General features: G+C 37.0%; 1 protein-coding gene across 8 annotated transcripts in view; it reads left to right on the forward strand.

Annotated features, from left to right (window-relative positions):
- The window catches only part of SLIT2 (slit guidance ligand 2), a 404903-nt gene that overhangs the window by 343246 nt on the left and 42393 nt on the right, over positions 1–19264 (forward strand). For 4 of the 8 annotated variants that reach the window (XM_027544143.1, XM_027544146.1, XM_027544144.1 and 1 more), the window contains 4 exons: positions 2477–2601; positions 2741–2838; positions 7661–7800; positions 11983–12009. In XM_027544143.1, the coding sequence (XP_027399944.1) occupies positions 2477–2601; positions 2741–2838; positions 7661–7800; positions 11983–12009 (390 nt within the window). The remainder of the gene's footprint in view (positions 1–2476; positions 2602–2740; positions 2839–7660; positions 7801–11982; positions 12010–19264) is intronic. The other 4 variants (XM_027544147.1, XM_027544150.1, XM_027544149.1 and 1 more) reach the window with 1 other exon arrangement.

The raw sequence follows: 19264 nt of genomic DNA on the forward strand, positions 1-19264 counted from the left end.
AACTTAGAAGCTGCCAACCCCGAATCCCTCCATTCAGACCACAGCCTTTCAAGGTTGAAAGCACAGACATAGACTAAAGACAGTTTTCCTTAAGGTCTTGGGAAGTGGCCAGATGAATGTTTACAGTCCTTGCATTTGCTGACTTGAGGTTTTGCTGATGTATATTCTTAGCTGCTTCATCCTACGCCTTTGTTCCAAGATTCTTCTTTCTTCTAGCTCAGCTCAGGGATCCATTACCATTTATATATTTCCTTTCCTAGTGATGATTCTAAGTGTGATCATTTTAGCAAACACACAGTCATTTACTGTGGTGTGTGACATTAACTTACTGCTCTAACTTCCACCGTTCACTTCTTCAATGTGCTGAGTAGCTAAATTCATTTGATAAATACATTTGGAGTGTGAGAAATTAAGTTTCTGTTATGCTCAGTTTGGTATTAATTCCAGGAATTTCTCAACTGTAATTTTAAAATAATGTCTATTGGAATATAGTTGATTTACAATGTTGTGTTAGTCTCAGGTGTACAGCAAAGCGAATCAGGTACACATATACATATACACACTCTTTTTATATTCTTTCCACATAGAGATCATGTAGAGTATTGAGTATAGTTCTCTGTGCTATACACTAGGTCCTTAATAGTCATCTGTTTTATATCTAATACTGTGTATGTCTATCCCAATCTCCCAATTTATCCCTCTCCCTCCATTCCCTCTGGTAACCATAGGATTGTTTAATACATCTGTGACTATTTCTGTTTTGTGAATAAGTTTATTTGTACCATTTTTTTAGATCCCACATATTAGTGATATCATATATTTGTCTTTATCTGACTTAACTTCACTCAGTATGACTGTAATTTGATACAAAAACTGTGTTAGTTATTCTGGTACCAAGAAAAAGAAGAGGGGACACTGGCAAGGCCTCCCCTAATGAGGTATCACCCGGCTCAAGCACCACCCCATTCCATTAGCACAGTCCTCCCAGGACTGTCAGTTATTCCCAAACAGGTTAAAAAAAAAAAAAAAAACAGGAAACTGTGTCTAAATAAATTTCAGGTGTTTGTTAATAGAAAACCTGAAGAATGTAGAACACTACCTTTTGGAATTGTACTCCAAAACCACAATATGAATGTGTATTTTTTAGGTTAAGGTTTAGATATGAATAGTTTTAATGGCCGTGATGTTAATTCACATTTTCTTTCATATGAGTTTCTGTAAGGAGACCAACAGCTTACCAGTATAAAACCTCTGTAGAAAAATGTGACTAAAGAAAGTTTATACCAGCAGAAGTCATACGGCTTTTTGGGGGGAGGTACCTTGGAAGGTTACAGCAGTGATAGGAAGGGAGTGGAGAGGGCTCAGATAACTTTGCTAGAAATTATGTGCTGAAACATCACTTAGAATTATGACTGTTTGTTCCAATGAGGATAAAGAACTACAGAGATTGATGGTAAAAGCAAAAGTATAGTTTATGTTACACAATATTTGTATTTTAAATATAAAAATGACACTCCACCAGAGTGTCCTCATCAGACAGTTTCCAAAAGGCAGTCTAGTGAGCTTTCACAAATGGTGTGAAAATGATCGTCAACAGAATGCAATTTTATTGAGGGCAGTACGCTATCTACATTGTTAGCCACTTACATGTGCAACCAACGGAAAGTAACTTCAATTCAACCTCCATTTAATCTAGAACTTTCATGGATTATGAGAGCTTTTTAATTTGTACCCCAAGAGGAGAGATTGCAAGTAGTGACCTCTTCAGTGGTTTTTTCTTTGCAGTGAAGAAAGATACAGAAATCTTACCTGTCACGTGCCTATATGCTAACAAAACTAAAGGGACATGAGCAAGAATATAATGGAGGTTTCATTTTTGGTTTATTTTAAAAGTGGCACTGTTTTGTATCTCCTGCAGGAAAATAACAGTCCTGAACTACTATTAGCAGGACAGGTACATACTGTTGCATTTTTAATTACACTAGTGAATTTCTACTTATTCATTAAACTTGCCCCCATCCCCCAGCACACACATGGGCACACATGCATGCTGCTTTGGGATCCATGGTGTACCTTTTTGTGCAGCTGACGAGTAGCGGAGTTGCAAGCACTGGCCATGAAAGCATCCACATAAGCTGTTCAGCTAATGAGGGGATTGACCCTTTGACATTGGTATTGCAAATGTCAGATCCTAACCACCGAAGTGCACAACCTAGAGTCCCCCTCGACATCTGAGATTCTTACCATTGTCTCTCAATGAGGCGGCCTCCTGTTTTGTTCTTAAAGATGATATGATGGTGCTGACTTCCATAATTTTTATCATGAAAGATAAATTATTACTTTATAATAATTTTATACAAAATTATTATTGTATAATCTTATACAAAATTTACTGGTACATTAAGGCACTGAAATAGTTTTCAGTGAACTGGAAACTGAAAGCATCCTCTTCTCATATTTTTCAATCACTTTTTAGGTCCTGTGGATGTCAATATTCTAGCTAAATGTAATCCCTGCTTATCAAATCCATGTAAAAATGATGGCACCTGTAACAATGACCCAGTTGACTTTTATCGCTGCACCTGTCCATATGGTTTCAAGGTAAGTAGAAGCTGTTGTGGGAACCAAGATCTGAAAAAGTAGTTCCCCCTGATGGGTATTTATTATTCAGTTGTGATTTCTTTATGTGCTGAGAACTATTTTATTTGCACGCAACTTAACTTGACCATTTCTTCTCCAGGGGCAGGATTGTGATGTTCCAATTCATGCGTGCATCAGCAACCCATGTAAACATGGAGGAACTTGCCACTTAAAAGAAGGAGAAAAAGATGGATTCTGGTAGGCCATTAGTCTATGATCTGTGTCTGAAGGATCGAAACAAGAATAACAAAACATGATTTTTTTTTTATTTTTAAATCCAAGGGCTTTATTTTAAAAAGAATACTAGAAATTCAATTCACAAGGAAGATATATATTAGTCCTTCTCATAGATATTCGAGATATTTCAGTATTAAAAACAGGGTCATGGTGGAGAGTTCTGACAAAACGTGGTTCACTGGAGAAGGGAATGGCAAACCAATTCAATATTCTTGCCTTGAGAAACCAGGAACAGTGTGAAAATGCAAAAAGATAGGACGCTGAAAGGTGAACTCCCCAGGTCAGTAGGTGCTCAACATGCTACTGGAGAAGTGTGGAGAAATAACTCCAGAAAGAATGAAGAGACACAGGCAAAGCAAAAACAATGCCCAGTGGTGGATGTGACTGGTGATGGAAGTAAAGTCTGATGCTGGAAAGAGTAATATTGCATAGGAACCTGGAATGTTAGGTCCATGAATCAAAGTAAATTGGAAGTGGTCAAACAGGAGATGGCAAGAGTGAACATTGACATTTTAGCAATCAGTGAAATAAAATGACTGGAATGGGTGGATTTAACTCAGATGACAATTATATCTACTACTGTGGGCAAGAATCCCTTAGAAGAAATGGAGTAGCCCTCATAGTCAGCAAAAGAGCCCAAAATGCAGTTCCTGGATGTAATCTCAAAAACATCAGAATGATCTCTGTTCGTTTCCAAGGCAAACCATTCAATATCACAGTAATCCAAGTCTGTGCCCCAACCAGTAATGCTGAAGAAGCTGAAGTTGAATGGTTGTATGAAGACCTACAAGACCTTCTTGAACAAACACCCAAAAAAAGATGTTATGTTCATTATTGGGGACTGGAATGCAAAAGTAGGAAGTAAAGAGATACCTGGAATAACAGGCAAATTTGGCCTTGGAGTACAAAATGAAGCAGGGCAACAGCTAACAGATTTTGCCAACAATGCACTGGTCATAGCAAACACCCTCTTCCAACAATGCAAGAGAAGACTCTACACATGGACATCACCAGATGGTCAACTCAGATCAGATTGATTATATTCTTTGCAGCCAAAGATAGAGAAGCTCTATACAGGCAGCAAAAACAAGACCGGGAGCTGACTGCGGCTCAGATCATGAACTCCTTATTGCCAAATTCAGACTTAAAGAAAGTAGGGGAAACCACTGGACTTTCAGGTATGACCTAAATCATATCCCTTACGACTATACAGTGGAAGTGACAAATAGATTCAAGGGATTATATCGGATAGACAGAGTGCGTGAAAAACTATGGATGGAAGTTTGTGGCATTGTATAGGAGGCAGTGATCAAGATCATCCCCAAGAAAAAGAAATGCAAAAAGACGAAATGGTTGTCTGAGGAAGCTTTACAAATAGCTGAGAAAAGAAGAGAAGTGAAAGACAGAGGAGAAAAGGAAAGATATACCCATTGCAGTGCAGAGTTCCAAAGAATAGCAAGGAAAGATAAGAAAGCCTTCCTCAGTGATCAATGCAAAGAAATAGAGGAAAACAATAGAATGGGAAAGACTAGAGATCTCTTCAAGAAGATTAGAGATACCAAGGGAATATTTCATGCAAAGATGGGCACAATAGAGGACAGAAATGGTATGGACCTAAAAGAAGCCGAAGATATTAAGAAGAGGTGGCACGAATACACAGAAGAACTGTACAAAAAAGATCTTATTGACCCAGATAACCATGATGGTGTGATCATACACCTAGAGCCAGACATTCTGGAATGTGAAGTCAGGTGGGCCTTAGGAAGCACCATGACGAACAAAGCTAGTGGAGATGATGGAATTCCAGTTGAGCAATTTCAAATCCTAAAAGATGATGCCGTGAAAGTTTTACACTCAATATGCCAGCAAATTTGGAAAATTCAGCAGTGGCCACAGGACTGGAAAAGGCCAGTTTTCATTCCAGTCCCAAAGAAGCAATGTCAAAGAATATTCAGACTACCACACAGTTGCAATTCATCTCACACGCTAGCAAAGTAATGTTCAAAATTCTCCAAGCCAGTCTTCAACAAAACATGAACTGTGAACTCCCAGATGTTCAAGCTGGATTTAGAAAAGGCAGAGGAACCAGAGATCAAATTGCCAACATCCGTTGGATCATCGAAAAATCAAGAGAGTTCCAGAAAAACATCTATTTCTGCTTTATTGACTATGCCAAACCTTTTGACTGTGTGGATTACAACATTCTGTGGAAAATTCTTCAAGAGATGGGAATAGCAGACTTCCTTACCTGCCTCCTGAGAAATCTGTATTCAGGTCAAGAAGCAACAGTTAGAACCGAGCATAGAACAAGAGACTGGTTCCAAATCAGGAAAGGAGTACATCAAGGCTGTATATTGTCACCCTGCTTATTTAACTGTATGCAAAGTACATCATTCAAAGTGCCAGGCTGGATTCAGCACAAGTTGGAATCAAAATTGCCAGTAGAAATATCAATAACTTCAGACACACAAATGACAGAAAGTGAAGAAGAACTAAAGAGCCTCTTGATGAAAGTGAAAGAGGTGAGTGAAAAAGTTGGCTTAAAACTCAACATTCAGAAAACTAAGATCATGGCATCCAGTCCCATCACTGCATGGCAAATAGATGGGGAAATGATGGAAACAGTGAGAGACTTTATATTTTGGGGCTCCAAAATCACTGCAGATGGTGACTCCAGCCATGAAATTAAAGGACGCCTACTCCTTGGAAGAAAAGCTATGAGCAACCTAGACAGCATGTTAAAAAGCAGAGACATTACTTTGCCAACAAAGATCTGTCTGGTCAAAGCTTATGGTTTTTCCAGTAGTCATGTATAGATGTGAGAGTTGGACTATAAAGAAAGCTGAGCTCCAAGGAATTGTTTATTTTGAACTATAGTGTTGGAGAAGACTCTTGAGAGTCCCTTGGACTGCAAGAACATCCAACCAGTCCATCCTAAAGGATATCAGTCCTGAATATTCATTGGAAGGACTGATGCTGAAGCTGAAACCCCAGTACTTTGACCACCTGATGCAAAGAATGGACTCATTTGAAAAGACCCTGATGCTGGGCAAGATTAATGGGAGGAGGAGAAGGGGACGACAGAGGATGAGATGTTTGGATGGTATCACCGACTCCGTGGACATGAGTTTGAGAAAACTCCGGGAGTTGGTGATGGACAGGGAAGCCTGACATGCTGCAGTCCATGGGGTTGGAAACAGCCGGACATGACTGAGTGACTGAACTGAACTGAAAAATAGACATTGAAGTATTCTCAGATCATGTGTACTAAGTCACTTCAGTCATGTCCGACTCTGCAACCCTATGGATAGTAGCCTGACAGGCTTCTCTTGATGAAATTCTCCAGGGCAAAATACTAGAGTGTGTAGCCATTCCCTTCTCCAGAGGATCTTCCCTACATAGGGATCAAAGCCGCATCTCTTGCATTGACATATGGGTTCTTGACCACTAGAGCCACCTGGGAAGTCCCGTTCTCAGATTAGGATGCTACAAAACCAAGCAATTTAAAAACACATGTGTACGTTATATTAATCAAGTCAAATTAGGTCAAGACAAGGTAGTAGCTCTATTGTGCTAATTAATAGCCACGTAGTGCCCTACTGCAAGGCATATATTCATCTGTTGCATATTGTGTGTTCCTTTAAAACAGACAATGTGTAATGATAAGATGTAGACCCCACTGAAATAGGAAATTAATGATTCATTTCCAAGTCACAATATGAGTAGACAGACATGCTGTGAACATTTTTAATCTGGAGTTGTTTAATCTTACAGTACAGTTACTTCAGATCTACTTCATGAATCATGAAACAGAGTTCTTATAATGACACTAATGATTTCACATAAGAATGCTAATCTACTACTAAAGCTTGTTAGAAATATCACTTTTTATAATACAATGTTGGCTTCCCTGGTTGCTCAGCTGGTAAAGAATCTGCCTGCAATGCGGGAGACCTGAGTTCGATCCCTGGGTTGGGAAGATCCCCTGGAGAAGGGAACGACTACTCACTCCAGCATTCTGGCTTGGAGAATTCCATGGACTCTATAGTCCACAGGGTTGCAAAGAGTCGTATACAACTGACTTTCACTTAATAATACATATGCTTCATTTCTACATTCTGTTATGAAGTTGTCTCTTTTTCATCAAAACTTTACCCGTAGATTATTCTGATACCTAGCAAGATTAAAGGTACAGTGTTTTATGCCAGTGGGGGAAAAATTGTATTTGTCAAGGTTTAAAGAGAATATTCACATTTTACAATAACAAAAAAGACAAAGTTTTAGTCTTTGCTTTGAGACAGGTTTCTTTTTTGCTTTGAGACATCAAGAACATTACAGGTAGGGTAGAAAGTTGTAATTTTTAAAAAGTCATAATCATTCCTCCTTATTTATGAGCAAAGAAGCATGAGTTATTTTATTAGAGTACAATTTAAGGTTAAGATATCTAAGGCTGTAAACTTTGCTCATGTTTTAGACCTGCGAATGTATTGGATTTACTGACTTATAGGACCAGGGGGCTATTTGCCATAGCAAGTTCTTGTAGCCAGCATAAATTTTCTTTCTCAAATTGTTTCTGATTTGGGGGATAGTCCCTTAAATTGATGCTTGTACCATGTCATTTAAATTGATGCTTGTACCATGTCATTTAAAAACATTTTAAAAATCAATTACCTGTTGTTAAAAGCTCTGTAACTGGTGAGTATATTTAGTTTTTTCAATATTTAGACCATATGGTTTGAAATGCAGGAAGATGTCTTTTATGTTTTCTTCCCCTGGTGTTCAGGTGTATTTGTGCTGATGGATTTGAAGGAGAAAATTGTGAAATCAATGTTGATGACTGTGAAGATAATGACTGTGAAAATAACTCTACATGTGTCGATGGAATTAATAACTACACATGCCTTTGCCCACCTGAGTACACAGGTAGGAAAAGGGAAATTGCTGTGCCATCAATCTGCATTTGAAAGCGCCGCTGGAGCTATGCTGCATGTGTGTAGTAAACCATTGTATTATTCAGTAACTGATTCGTGTTTTGGAAATTAGATGTAATGTAATAACAGAGTTAAAGATGGTTTCAGCCAACCAAATAAAAGTCCTGGCAAGCTCAGTTATAACACAGGCATCTTCATAAAGTAACGCTTTCTGGCCCAAAGAAAATTATTATACTGAAGCTTTCAGTCCCACAACTGAGTGACATTTTCATGCAAAGCACTTTTCCTGTGCAGACCAACCCACCAATATGTATTTGAAAAGGGAGCATTTCTTTACATGGGCAAAACAGAATTAAGCATTTGAAATTCTTCATGTCTATATTCGTTTCTTCATTAGAGAGTGTTTGCCTTTAGCACTCTCATCCTTCAAACTAAGTCACAGTCAAGAATATATATATTGATCACTTTGGATAATCTTATCAGACCATTATCCCCCTTTCCCCTTTTTTTTATATCTTGATACAAAATGTCAGGAATAAGGGTGATAAATCTCATAAGACTATCCAAGCTGATAAACTTCTGCCCTGGATAAACCAATTTGCTGTAAAGTCAACATAAAGTTTATGACTTACTTATTCTGTCAGAATATCTGTTTTGATTGATTTTTGTGGCTCTGGGTAAGAAACTTCATAGTTTCAATCTTGTTTTATTTAGTTTTAAAGTTGATAGAGAAAAGGAGACTGTTACATGTTTTATTTGTAAGAAATAAATGGAGTAGTAGATTCTGTCACTCTATTCAGAATTACCATTTTCATTTGGCTGGGTATTTTTCATTAATTATATTTATTTCCATATATATAGTTAAGAATATCAGAGGGTAAAATAGTTCCTTGGATGACTGAGGTGTTAACATCTATAAACATGAAAAATGGAAGCACAGCTGTATGATTAATTTTCCCAGGGATTCGTTAGAAAAGCATTGAAATTTAAGCTTTTATGGCATACTCAAGCTTTGCAATTTAAGAGGTACTTTTCTTGGTGGGAAAATGCTAAATAGAATAATGAGTTTTTGTTCTGACATCCTGGGCCTGTCTGAGAAATTCTGCAGCTGCCTGTTCCATGGTATGATTTATTTTTCACAACAGTGAAGTACCTGATGCCATATGATGTAATAATACTGTTTCCAGTAGAAATTTGAACATGTTGTATCACCAATTGCTCTATTACATATAAGCAGTCCGTGGACTCCTTAGTGGCCAGAATTTGAATTCTTTGTTGTGTTATATTAATTAAAGATAGAGTCGGTCTAACATGCACCCATTCTAATGTGGCCGGAGAGTTTAGGTGTTACATAGCTTTGACATTCGTATCAGTATTACTTGTGTCACACCTCAGGTACTTACCATTCATATGAGTGCACAAATTCTGAAGCCCTTGGAGTTACTCTGAGATTCTGAGTTTTATTGGATTGGGGAGTCCAGCTTTGTACAGCCAGCCCAGTGCTTGCACTAAAATCTGGAGCTAGTACCTTCTTAGAATAGTTATTTTATCCCATCATTGTTCTGATCATTATAGAAATAACTTAATTCCCTTAATGTCAGAGGCCTCTTTAAACTATCCTACTCTGATGGGGACAAATTGGACCTGAGAATTTTAAGCACGGTTTGGTTAGCCAATGTGTTCCTGAGCACAGACGCCAGGATTTTTTCTATATTCTCTTCCCAATGAAAATCTGGACCTGACAAGACTACTGCATTCAGGTTCCTACATGCCTTTTTCATGATGCTTTACGTAAAGTAGCAGTTTCTTCTGAACTGGTTTCCATGGGTCCATCTTTGGCTTTAGGTTTGCTATGTTATTCTGTATCCATTTCTTTGAGTCTTTGTTTTTACCTTCTCTTCCTTCCTTTTCCCAGGCTCCCTTCCTACACCTGATCCTCTTGAATGTTTTCTCCACCTTAAAGTGATTCAGTTCAGTGCAACTTCCTCTGAGAAGTTATTACAAAGCTTCATTTCTCTGCTGTCAGATCTCTTTCTTTGAAACATATGCAAAAAAAAAAAAAAAAAAACAACTCCAAAGCTTAGCACAAACACTTTTGAACCAAAATGTGACATCTCAAAAAGCTATGATGTGGGAACCTGCCAAATAGTCAAGAGCTATTTGGTGCTTAATAAGAATTGAGACTCTTCTGTTTTTTTTTTTTTTTTCCTGGTCTTATCTATTGCTAATATCAATTTGCCTTAATCCAGCTAAGAATAAATAAAAATATTTCATTCAATAGAAAGTTCATAGCATACAAAACATGAAGCTATGATCACTGTAACTGTGGGTTGGATTTTGTGGGAAGTGAAGAGTTTTGCGAATTGGCATTGGAGCAGATACCTAAACCAGGCAATGTTTGTATCTCATCTACTAGCTGTAGCATTTTTGTCTGTATGTGAAATGAGCTCATTTACAAAATATCAACCAACCATCTGCAGATTTTGAAATCAGTGGCACATAAGTGGCCTTTAATTATAGGAAGGTATAAATTGGACTCCAGAGCTTTATCCAAGTCTGCTTCATCCAAGTCTGCAGTTAAGGAGGCATTTCCTTATATTGTGGCTGCACTGTTTGAGATTTAAGTTTGGAATCTGATTAATGAGCCTGAGATCTTGTAACAGAAACCCTACTGTGCTCAGGGAATATAATAATGTTGTCATTGTTTAAAAATCATTCAAGTTGCAAGTTGCTTTACTGCTTGGAGACTTTTTTACTCTATCTCTCTGAGGCATTCACTGCGAAAATGAACTCCTTACTAGGAGCAAATAAGACTTCATAGGGAAAGCTCATAAATTACTATGGTGAAAATTTTTACATTTAGCACACATGTCAAGAATCAAAATGGATATGATTTGTTAACAGAGAAAATTCAGAGATCTGAAAGCAGTTTCAGAATGAGGTCATGATGTGATGAGCAGGCTATAAAACACGGCTACCCATTTTCAAATTAAATGAACCACCATTGGGAAATTTATTAAATATATTTAAGCCCGTGTAACCAAAATACCACAGTACATAGTTATTGATTTATTAGAGGACAAAACTCTGTCCTTTCCTACTTCAGAGATTGACAGGATAAATTTTAAGAGTCAGTATTGTCTGTTATGTAACCCTTACTCTCCCTTCCCCACCCAAGTCCTCCAAACCATTCTTTTCTACCTAATTTGATCCATCATCTGTCCAATGTAGAGCATATGACTGTTGATTGCTAGGATTCTTTAGACAAGATTAATCTTTGGAAAGCTTTAATTCACCGTGACTCTAAATTAAAATGACTGTTAAGGATTAAGTAAGACTCTGAAGTGGCTAAACAATAATTAAAAATCCATTCCAGGATTTCAGTATTAGCTTGAGAGTTGTGTTTCTTCTTACGGTTTATCATTTTTTAAAAGCTGTTATTATATCCTTTCTAAAAACAAGGCATTTCTTGAAAGTGAATTGTCAAAGAATTCCTCAAATTAAACTAGCTCAAAAGTTATAAAAATGAACATTGGAAACATGGCACCCTTGAGATGTTGAAAAACTTGACACCTTTTCCTAAATAAGCTCTATGAATTCAGATATTGCACTGAAAAATGTGGTTTTGCGTGTTTCCTAGGAGGCAGAACCCTGTATCTGCTTTGAGACTGTTTTTAATTAACCTTCTTCTCATAAGACCATATACAAAGTTGAAACAAAATTGATCACTTTTTAACCATGGATATTGCTTGATGGGAATGGCATAGGTTCAGTAAGTGAAAGTTTCCATACAAGTTGGGCATGTAAAAACTTAGAATGTATTTTGCAGAAAAAATTCAGAACATTTTAATTTTTACATTATCTCTTTGTTTTCCAAATCTCCTATGCCCACACACAAACCATTATGTGCACATCTTACAAGTAAAGCTGCCTGTTGTTAAGTCGCCTGGTTTAGCTGAGATCTCTCGCTGCCTGTGATGGCATCTGCCTTTTGCCTCATTTGCTCCTTGTTTGTGCGTTTGGCCCGGCTGTAGGTAAGAAATGTGAGCCTTGCTTCAGTTTGCTCTCTCACCCTGGGCTTCTCTGTTGTTAATGCTGTGCTTTGGCTTCCTGTGCTCTGCTGTGTACTGCGATGTAAAACGTCTTTTGTCTCTTCTGTCTTTGTTGCTGCCAGCTGCTAATCTGAATGAGGTGGAAAAAGGTTAGTTGCCTTTTAAGTCTATTATGATTTTATTTCAGTTTCCCTTTTTCTTTTAAAGCTATATAGATTTCATGGTGTGTATGTGGTAAAAGGAATGTTGACTAAAATGAAATCTGATATGAATATGTCAAATCAGTCATTCATATCCTTGATATGTGGATAGCTATACCAAACACTTACAAAAGGGTGTCTGAAATGCACTTTACCAATTTCCAGAAGGCTGCAAAAGAAGCTTTCTGAGTGGGCAGAAGAAGTGGCAAAAAAGAAAGACTAATGCTTTCTAGTTTCTTCTTGTCTATATGCTTTTCCTTTTTTAAAGACCTTCCAAATGTATTGTTTTTATCATGAAAAGTGTAAGTCAGTTAGTGCAATAGGTAGACTGTAGGTAGAAAAAATGTTAAATAGTGAGAATTTTCCCATAATTTTAAATTAATATCTTCAGTAATTTGAAACATGAAAAATACTGAGGTGTATACATTGGTTAAAACATTTTATGAGATAAAAATTACGAAGCCCAAGAAGTTGTTTTTTTTTTTAAATGACGTCAAACTCATAGAATGTCATGTGTACTAGGCAGTATTTTTAAAGCATAAAAAGATCATATTACATCCTTGGCCTTTATGGTCTGCATGATTTCCCAAATATATCAGGGTCTGGGAAGGGAAGTCCTGGAGTGACAAGGGCGATCAGCATGTCCTGGGAGTCATCATGGAATCTTTGTTGAATTTTTATCTTAAAAATTCAGAATTATATCTAATAATATTGTTTTTTTACTCATTCAGCTTACCACACTTTCAAGTGCCAAGTTTAGGCACATTATCCTAAAAGGGTGTGCTTGCCTTGACAGTTCCAGTTGTATATATGGCATTAGCAGTATGATTCAAAGACTAACATGGACTATATTATATAGTAGCTCTGTCTCCTCTTCATTTTTTTCTGCTACATTGTTCAGAGGATTTATTGGTTGTTCACTTACTCTTACTATGTGCAGAGTTAAGTTAAAAAGCATGAAAAAAAAGTTTTGTCTTATTTGAGAATGTATAAAATATAGTCTATGCATTCTCTGTGGATTAATGCATCCAGTACCATCCTTGGTCAAATATTGTCTTTTTTACAAGTACTAAAACAATTGGTGGTTTGGGACAGAGACTTCTAAGGCCTGATTCTATCTCAGGAAACACAATGGCCATTATTCTGTCACAAGAATATGTCCTGAAATAGTTATATATATACATACTCTCAGGAGCAAGCTTGACAGTATGATAGTGTTTTAAATCATTATGTGGTTTCATGTATTGACTAAATTTCACGCTTGTGTTTACAAAAGATGTCTCTTATTTCCAAGAACCTGCTGCTGACTAAATTTGCTTTTAAAAGCAGTCAAATCATTTTCTATTATTTGAATCCCAAACATAAGTAGAAATGAAGTTTCAAAGTCTTTATAGCACTCAGAGTGATTTCTGTAAGTAAAAAGAAACTCTGTAATTAGCTGACGTTAAGTTGAACTCTGTTGTTATTCAGTTGCTAAGTCGTGTCCGATTCTTTGCAGCCTCATCGACTGTAGACCACCAGGCTACTCTGTCCAGGGATCTTCCCAACCCAGAGACCAAACCCATGTATCCTGCTTGGCAGGGGGATTCTTCACCACTGAGCTACCTGGGAAGCCCCAAAGAACTCTGTAAATATGAGCAATAAATATTTGAGCAATAACTTCTATAAAACAGGACTTCCCTGGTGGCTCAGACAGTAAAGACTCCACCTGCCAGAACAGGATACCTGGGTTCAGTCCGTGGGTTGGGAAGATCCTGTAGAGCAGGAAATGGCAACCCACTCTGGTATTCTTGCCTGGAGAATCCCAGGGACAGAGAAGCCTGGCAGACTACAGTCCGTGGGTCACAAAGAGTCAGACTCGACTGACCGACTTTCATTTGTTCACTTGCTTTGTATAAAACAGCAACAAAGCACTTACCTGAAGATGTGTGTGTTCTCAGTCACTTCAGTTGTGTCTGACTCTTGGTGATCCCGTGGACTGTAGCTAACCAGGCTCCTCTGTCCATGGGGATTCTCCAGACAAGAATACTGGGGTAGGTTGCTGTGCCCTCCTCCAGGGGATCTTCCTGACCCAGGGATTGGACCTGCGTCTCTTATGTCTCCTGCATTGGCAGGCAGGTTCTTTACCACTAGCGCCACCTGGGATTAGGGGTCCAGATGCAAACAAGTGTCTAACTGAACCCATGGCCTGCATTCTAACTTCGGGACCTTCCCCTGGAATTAGTCCCTTCTTATTTACTGCCATATTCCAGATTTGGCATTTTTCACATCCCATAGTGGTTCTGACTCATCCTTAGTGCCAAACAAGCTTTCCTTCTGCTGTCTCCTCAGCTGGCTATAAATAATTGACCATCATGCACATTTGAAAAGGGTAAATCCATAGTCACAAAATTCAGATGCAGACAAGCAATCTACTTAATCTACACATGAAAACAAGAAAGTGTCTAATTGGTGCCTGTATAATTATCCTGATGACCAGGCTACCTTCCATTACATAGGGCAGGTGGGATACTGATGAATTTATGAAGCTAACAGGAAAAGCTCAAATTTCTCATCCAGGCACTAAAATGTATCAACTCTGGGGCCTCTCACAATCTTTAATGACATCTGACCCACTTCATTTTGATGTTTGAGAATAGTGTGGAAGAATGGAAGAATGTATAAGAAAACACTTGAAAATGTTAGATGTCTATACTCCAGAAATATCATGGGCTGTCATAGAGGACAAGTTCAAGTTTTCCATCATTTAATTTCAACTGTCATTGCTATAGTGACATGGTTTAGATGATTGATGTCATTCCCAATGATGGAGGAATTCTAACAAACTTTTGATAGAGAAAATTCTACCTAAAATAAGTTATATTCATGAAGGAAATTTCTCCCCCAATGGTTTTCAGTACTGTCTTTTTAAAAAATTATTATTTTTCATTTTATTTACCATACTTACATCCAAAGGAAAAGATTTGTTTATGAATAAGTCTTTGGTTTTCTTTGCCCTCTTATTATACTTTGAAGTATAAGGAAATATTGAATACTGAAGAACTCTTCAATTTGGCTGCCTTTTTTTAGGGTTTTTTGTATATTTTTGGATTTTCATGATCTCTATTGACAGTGGCTCCTTCTCTCATTAATTATGCCTCAAGATGTGTAGGGTCTGTTTATCAGTGTCAATATAGGTGCAGTTGTACTTGCAGTCTGTTTTAACTAGAGAGAGTACTTTGGCAGCCTAATTATACTGTTTGGTTTGCATTCATCTTCCAACCTTTCAAAGCCTTCTTAAATGCATTTGAATCTTAGAAAAGATTTTAAGGATCCTATTTGCTCTGTAGTTAATAGACAACGCCCAGAACAACAGTTTAGCTTAACCAAGCCTTAGTCAATATAATTTGGACTGATTTATTCTGAAAACAAAATTAAATATTTCTGCAGTTTTTGTGGTTGTTGGAATTGGCTGCATTATTTAGACATAATGTTCCAGTGAGGAAGTACTGAAAAACACCTCCTTTTTATTTATTGATTTGAAGAGGTAAATTTTTCCATTTAAAAAAATTCAAAAGATATTTATTGAGAAAATACATTATTCAGGATACTGTGCTCAGAATTGAAAGTGATATGAGAATACATAAAACATTAGCCCTTGTCAAGCTCGTTGGCTTTGATTCTTCATTGCAAGTTCAGATTAGGTCAGTTGTTTCACCAGTATGAAGCAATCATTTCTCATTCCAAGAAAGTGAATGGCAAAATATAGCTACTTGACTAGTTTTTAAATAAAGAGAATAGTTTTTGAATACAAAGTGTAATCAAACTTTCTGGCAAATGAGCATTATAGAGCAACCCATTTCATATCATAAAGAACAAAAATGAGAATATAAAATGGTTTTCTTTTTTGAAATATATTAATTCCCCACATTTATAACATATTTCCTTGAGCCTTCCTGTTTTGAATTATGATAAACTTTATCTCATGAGAGATTGCACTCTGGCAGTGTTCATTATGCGTGTGTCCCATTTTGCACACCCTTTGAACCAAGAGGACATTTATCAGTGGCTAATATATCTCCAATGCTTTCATGCATTGGAGAAGGAAACGGCAACCCCCTCCAGTGTTCTTGCCTGGAGGATCCCAGGGACAGGGGAGCCTGGTGAGCTGCCGCTTATGGGGTCTTACAGAGTTGGACACGACTGACACGACTTAGCAATAGCAATATATCTTCAAAAATTCACAGCCTCAAGATCAGTTCTCTATATTTCTATACTAACAGATTTGCTTAAGTTTGGAAACGTGGGTATGCTCTGGATAGTTTATTGATCATATTATGAAGGGCAGTTAACTATTGCTAATTGATAGAACAAATTTCAGGGTAGTAAACACAAGTAAGAAAGCATCAGATTATTGTTAAAAGGAACCTTTAAGAAGAATTAGCTCTTTTATTAAAAAAAAAGAAGAAACTCTCTGTTCATAAGTAATTCTTTACTTACTGATGGAAATAAATTCATTTATTATTATCACTACTGATAAGGATACTGACTATCCAGATTGGGGACTGGGCATCTGCTCGTGTTAATGTGCTCTGGTGCCTGGGATTATAACAATGAGCAAACCATGGAACAAATAGGACTGGCCTGGTTCACTGAAAGAAGAGGAAACAAATACTTTTCTTTCAGGTCCAATTCAATTAACCTGTCCTGGAATGGCTCCCATAATCCCATCAGCTGTATCCACCATCTAATACATTCCATCCATCTCCCTGCAAGGTCTGTGAGAGGAGAGAGGATTGTATTCTTTATATGAATAAGAACAAATGAGAAATGTACAATTTTTAAGGAATTGCACAGAATTTTTTAAATTGGATAATGAAAAACATTCAGGTCTGTTTATCTTAATCTTTCTCAAACATTCCACTTACACTCATACTTCCTATTGATTCCAGAGTTCATCCTCTCTGTTTCCCATTGGGATAGTCATCATTTGGCAGACAAGATTATCAGGATATCTGAGTTAACAGGGTAGCCTATCAAGTCCAGCCCGCAAGGGCATACGTGAGGCTGGGATCTCAGAACACGAATCTGCTACCAGTGTTCCTTACTCTCTCTTCTTTCTTATATTATCCCTTATGCCATCCGGGTCTCCTTCTCCTTAACATGTATAAAGTATTTTCCTCTGAAAAGCAATCAAATAAGTGGTGTCTTTCACATTTTTCAACAGCCATTGAGTATCTAATTTGTGGCAGATAATTTGAAGATAATGACAATGAAGAGATACAAAACTATAAATAAAGCTATCCATCCCTTACCCTCAAGTAGTGTAACTTTAGGAAGTGAAATATCAATTTATTTCCAGTAGGTTGCTTTTTTTTGATACCTTTCTTTGCTGTGCCAATTCATGTAGAGTAGAATTAGTAGCATTTTTCCAGGTTTTTCTTGATTGAAGGAAGAGCTCACAATGCAAGTATTTGAAGAATGACGTGTTTGACCCTCCAGAACTCTGTGGCTTGGGGATGCTGTCAGGAATTCAACCAGACTTCCTCCTTTGTTATAAGTGTATTTGAAAATGTCATAACAGATTAAATTTAACACTAGAATTCTGGTTCAGTTATCCAGATTGTGGTCATAAGTAACCTTTCCATTTTTATTAATATCAATGATCCTTTCATATTAAAAAGAAACTAGCTTGGTAGAGTTTATCAATAGGAATAAGAACAGGCTGCAGCGGAATCCTTCCACTCCCTTCATACATCCATGATCCCCCAAATGGACCCTGAGATTATTTCTGTTTCAGAGAAGAAAGAAACTAATCTGCTTATATTAGCAAAAACTAGTGAGAGTTAAGTGTTCCAACAGTGTCATATGCCTCTATCTAAAATCATTTGTTATGTTTGTAAATATGGCCAACCTGAACATACAGTGCTAACGTTTGGAAAAATATAAATGAGATACTTACTAATTAAAACCCACACTTTCTTATTGCTCAATTAGTGAAAAAAATGAATAATCAACAAAGTTGAATTGGAACATTCCTGGAACCCTGATCTAGGGACAACCTCTTCTCTGTTAAGCAGGCTTTGATAACTGAGTAAGCTTCTGCAAGATATGCTGTTGCCTAAATTTCTTGGTAGATGGAAAGCAACTAATTGTCAATCCAACAACTCTTCAAAAATGTCTTCTTTTCTAAATGGCACAGATTACCTTGCCAAGAGAAGTCTCTTTAAGGATAATAGTCAATTTTGCATCTGTATGGTATATTTTTCAATAATAAATAAAATAATAAGTTATTCAGCCTGTTTGTAGGGCATGATGCTGTCCATCACCAGTCACTAAATGAAACTTAAGGGAAACTTAAGCATCTATCTTATGTCTCTATTTTTTTCCAGATTTTAACTCCTCCAGAGTAAGGACTTTGTCATGCACATCCTTTTATTTGCTGAGTCTAGTTCAAAATAGTTTCTCCCCAATGTATTATTATGAAAATTGTTAAACTAAAGTTAAGTTTGAATTTTGGTCAAGTTTAATAGCGCCACTCCAGAATACATGTAAAATACTTCTATATGTTGTTAATTTCCTCTTACACTATTCTTACTAGTTTCAGGAAAAAATTAATATTCTCTCTCATGGATTATATGATATCTTCATTATTCATTGATTTGACAAAGAATCACCACAGTTAAGAATTTTCAACTGTGCCATAAGTTAAACCAGTATACTTTAAGAAAAAGCATGTTTTAGAAATGTGTCTTTAGAAAATGTAAGTTGTTTTTAGTGACAAGGCTCAACTCAGGTGTCATCCATCTACCATAAGCTTTGATGACTTTGATGTAATTTAATAAAACACTTTCAAGATTATTATTTTCTAATTAATGATAATAGAGATGTTGGTAGTTGTTTTTCATTGCAACTGTTATTCAAAGTTCAAGCCAGTCTCCAGATTTATTGTTAAATAGATGAAACAGAAATTAAACTCACTTTTCTCCCCATACCCATAAGACAGTAGTTTATGATTCTCTTGCTATTATCACCTTTAATACCCTAAGAGGAGGAGAATCTTCATCACTGTTTGGGTGGCCTGTCCTGCAATCCTCACCATTTAATGCCAATGCCTCTTGGAGAGAGGGCCAAGGACTGATTGGTCCAAGTCAACCAAGACTCAGTGCTTCTCAGAGAGGCATCCAACTCTGGCAGCGAATGGAGAGCTAAACCATACTGATAT

The sequence above is a fragment of the Bos indicus x Bos taurus genome, chromosome 6 (genome assembly GCF_003369695.1).
Source record: "Bos indicus x Bos taurus breed Angus x Brahman F1 hybrid chromosome 6, Bos_hybrid_MaternalHap_v2.0, whole genome shotgun sequence".
Taxonomy (NCBI): domain Eukaryota; kingdom Metazoa; phylum Chordata; class Mammalia; order Artiodactyla; family Bovidae; genus Bos; species Bos indicus x Bos taurus.